The sequence below is a fragment of the Lathyrus oleraceus genome, chromosome 7 (assembly GCF_024323335.1).
Source record: "Lathyrus oleraceus cultivar Zhongwan6 chromosome 7, CAAS_Psat_ZW6_1.0, whole genome shotgun sequence".
Classification (NCBI taxonomy): Eukaryota; Viridiplantae; Streptophyta; class Magnoliopsida; order Fabales; family Fabaceae; genus Lathyrus; species Lathyrus oleraceus.
The window spans coordinates 310,740,589-310,743,006 of NC_066585.1; the positions used below are offsets into that span (position 1 = coordinate 310,740,589).

General features: G+C 29.7%; 1 protein-coding gene across 1 annotated transcript; it reads right to left on the reverse strand.

Moving 5' to 3' along the window:
- Nucleotides 1-411: 411 nt before the first annotated feature.
- Nucleotides 412-1,873, reverse strand: LOC127100818 (ribonuclease MC). The gene is made up of 2 exons (XM_051038101.1): nucleotides 1,286-1,873; nucleotides 412-1,192 (listed from the first exon to the last, which is right to left on the reverse strand). The coding sequence occupies exons 1-2, from the start codon at nucleotides 1,799-1,801 to the stop codon at nucleotides 773-775; spliced, it is 936 nt and encodes a 311-aa protein (XP_050894058.1). The 5' UTR covers nucleotides 1,802-1,873; the 3' UTR covers nucleotides 412-772.
- Between the last annotated feature and the right edge of the window lie 545 nt (nucleotides 1,874-2,418).

The following is a 2,418-nucleotide window of genomic DNA, read 5'->3' on the forward strand; positions in this document are numbered from 1 at the left end:
TTAATCCCTTTTACTTTGATGCGCATTGCGGTTGCTGCAGCATGAATTTTGATCGAAAGATGTTTGGAAAAAACATATAAAGTTAAGAGTTTTCATTACTTCAAAATTAAATTGAGTTTTAAGAATGCATTTTTGTGCTCTTTGAAAACTTTTATAAATCATTTACAACATGGATTCAAAATGGTAAAATTGTACGATAGTCACCCAACAAATATCACTTCATTCGATAACATTGTTGCATCTCCATAATACCATGCATATGTAAGAATTTGTATTTAATTTACTTTATAGACAAAAGGATCAAACCATTTTGGTGCTATTAAGTTATTATATGGATTTAGATTGGATAGATTGAGAAAATTATAATGATTTACTAAAGTTAAACATAAAGCAAAATAAAAAAATTATACATTTTTAACAAACATCACATTTTATTCATATAAATTCCTTCTAACACAAAATGTGAAAGAGGGAAATAGAAAGAGTACAAACAATACATATGAAAGAGGAAAATAGAAAGAGTACAAACAATACATATGAAAGAGGAAAATAGAAAGAGTACAAACAAGACAATAGAGACACAATTATAGTAAACAAGGTATTTAGAACTAAAACAACACCCAACATAACAAAAAAGTACAAAAGAAAAGCGAAAAAACTGAATAATAGGAAACTAAAATTAAGGATAAACATCATACTCCCACGAACCTTTGGCTGCCTCCAAACTTCCAAAGCACCAAGATCAAATGTCCATCAATAACATTATAACTTATTAGAAATACACTTCTGTATCGCGACAACCACTATAAGGAATTTCACAATCTTTATACTCTAGTTTTAGAGTAGGTGTCAAACAAAGTCTTATTTCATATAAATAATCCAAATTATCAATCCGCTCACATCGAATTTGTGGCCTAAATAGAGTATGTGTCTGAATTGCATTGAGAATATTTTGTTTAGGATATGTTCCACCTGGTTTTGTACCATTCTTTTCAAGGATATCTAATATAATATGTCTATCATAAACGTTTAATGTTTCTTCAAAGTAAGAAATAAACTTGAACAATTGATCTGAACAAGTTCCGTGAGCATACCATTGATTAACCCATAATTGAATGTTAGCATCTTCTTGATGATCCTTTTTAAATAACGCCGGCCAATTTTCATTGAGTCTTGTCTTTATAGGAACAAACTAGTAAGAGAAAACAAATAAAAATTATTTTCTTAGAACATGGTAAAATAAATTAAAATAATAACAATGGTAATCAAATTATGTATAACTTACATCGTTCACATTTATGCCATCTTTGTTGCAATCTCGTATCTCAACACCTTCTTTACTTGGCCATAACCCATGGATAGTAAATTTTTGTGGCAATGGAGAAACACAATCATTATTTTTAAGCTTGCAGTATGTTGGTGGCCATGTCTGAGACAGTTTAAAATGGTCGAATAAAAGAGGTGGTGGTGGTGGTGGTGGTGGACGAGGAGGTGGTGGAGATCTTATCCTAGGTGGTGGTGGTGGAGGAGAACTTCTCCTAGGAGGTGGTGGTGGAGATCTTCTCGGTGGTGGTGGTGGAGATCTTCTCCTAGGTGGTGGAGATCTTCTCTTACTTTCCTCTAGAGGTGTAGATGAAGGATATGAATTGGAATTTTGATTGTACAAGTGAAAATGTGGGAGAGGTGATGTTGGTGATTGTGGAAGTGTAGTGGTAAGTGGCATGTCATCAGAAAATCCAACATAAAATAAAGTGTGAATCAAAATGATTGGTATTATTGAAATCATGACGGTCATCATCATAAAAGAAAAGGATGTAATGTGACTAGTTAAGAGTGATAATTTTTAAAGATGAGTTTGAAATCTATATCTCCTCTATTTATAGAAGAAAAACATTCTTCTATACATATTTTTAATATTTTTAGAAAAATGAAATTTACAACTTGTTATTGACTTGCATTTATCCTTAATTGTGATACATTAATATGTATAAAATAAACTTGAGAAGATTTTTCACATATACAAATCCTCATCAGCGACATTCTCAGCAGCCGGTTTGTAGCAATTCTAGAACCGTTGGATTGTTTGTTAGATTATATATAAAGTTCAATTATTTTCAAACTCAATTCTATTATTCTTGAAAATAATTAATTGTTATAAAATGTCCTTCCTATATTATTAGTATTTTAATCAGTCATTTTTTTATCAACATTATGTGAGAAAAAAATTTATATATAAAATTTAGACATGGTATTCGACACTGAGATGAATAATTACACTATTAGAATATTGTGAATATCAATGTGTGATTATATTTAATGTTTTTATTTTATAGAACATTGCCCTTTAAATAAATATCAATTTAATTATAAAAGATTCAAAATAATTGATAATATTAGAATGACAATACATTTCTTTAA

Coding starts and splice junctions, on each gene's coding strand:
- LOC127100818 (XM_051038101.1), bottom strand. CDS start 1,801: ATGATGATGACCGTCATGATTTCAATAATACCAATCATTTTGATTCAC. Junction 1,193..1,285: donor ATGGCATAAATGTGAACGAT/GTAAGTTATACA, acceptor TTCTCTTACTAG/TTTGTTCCTATAAAGACAAG.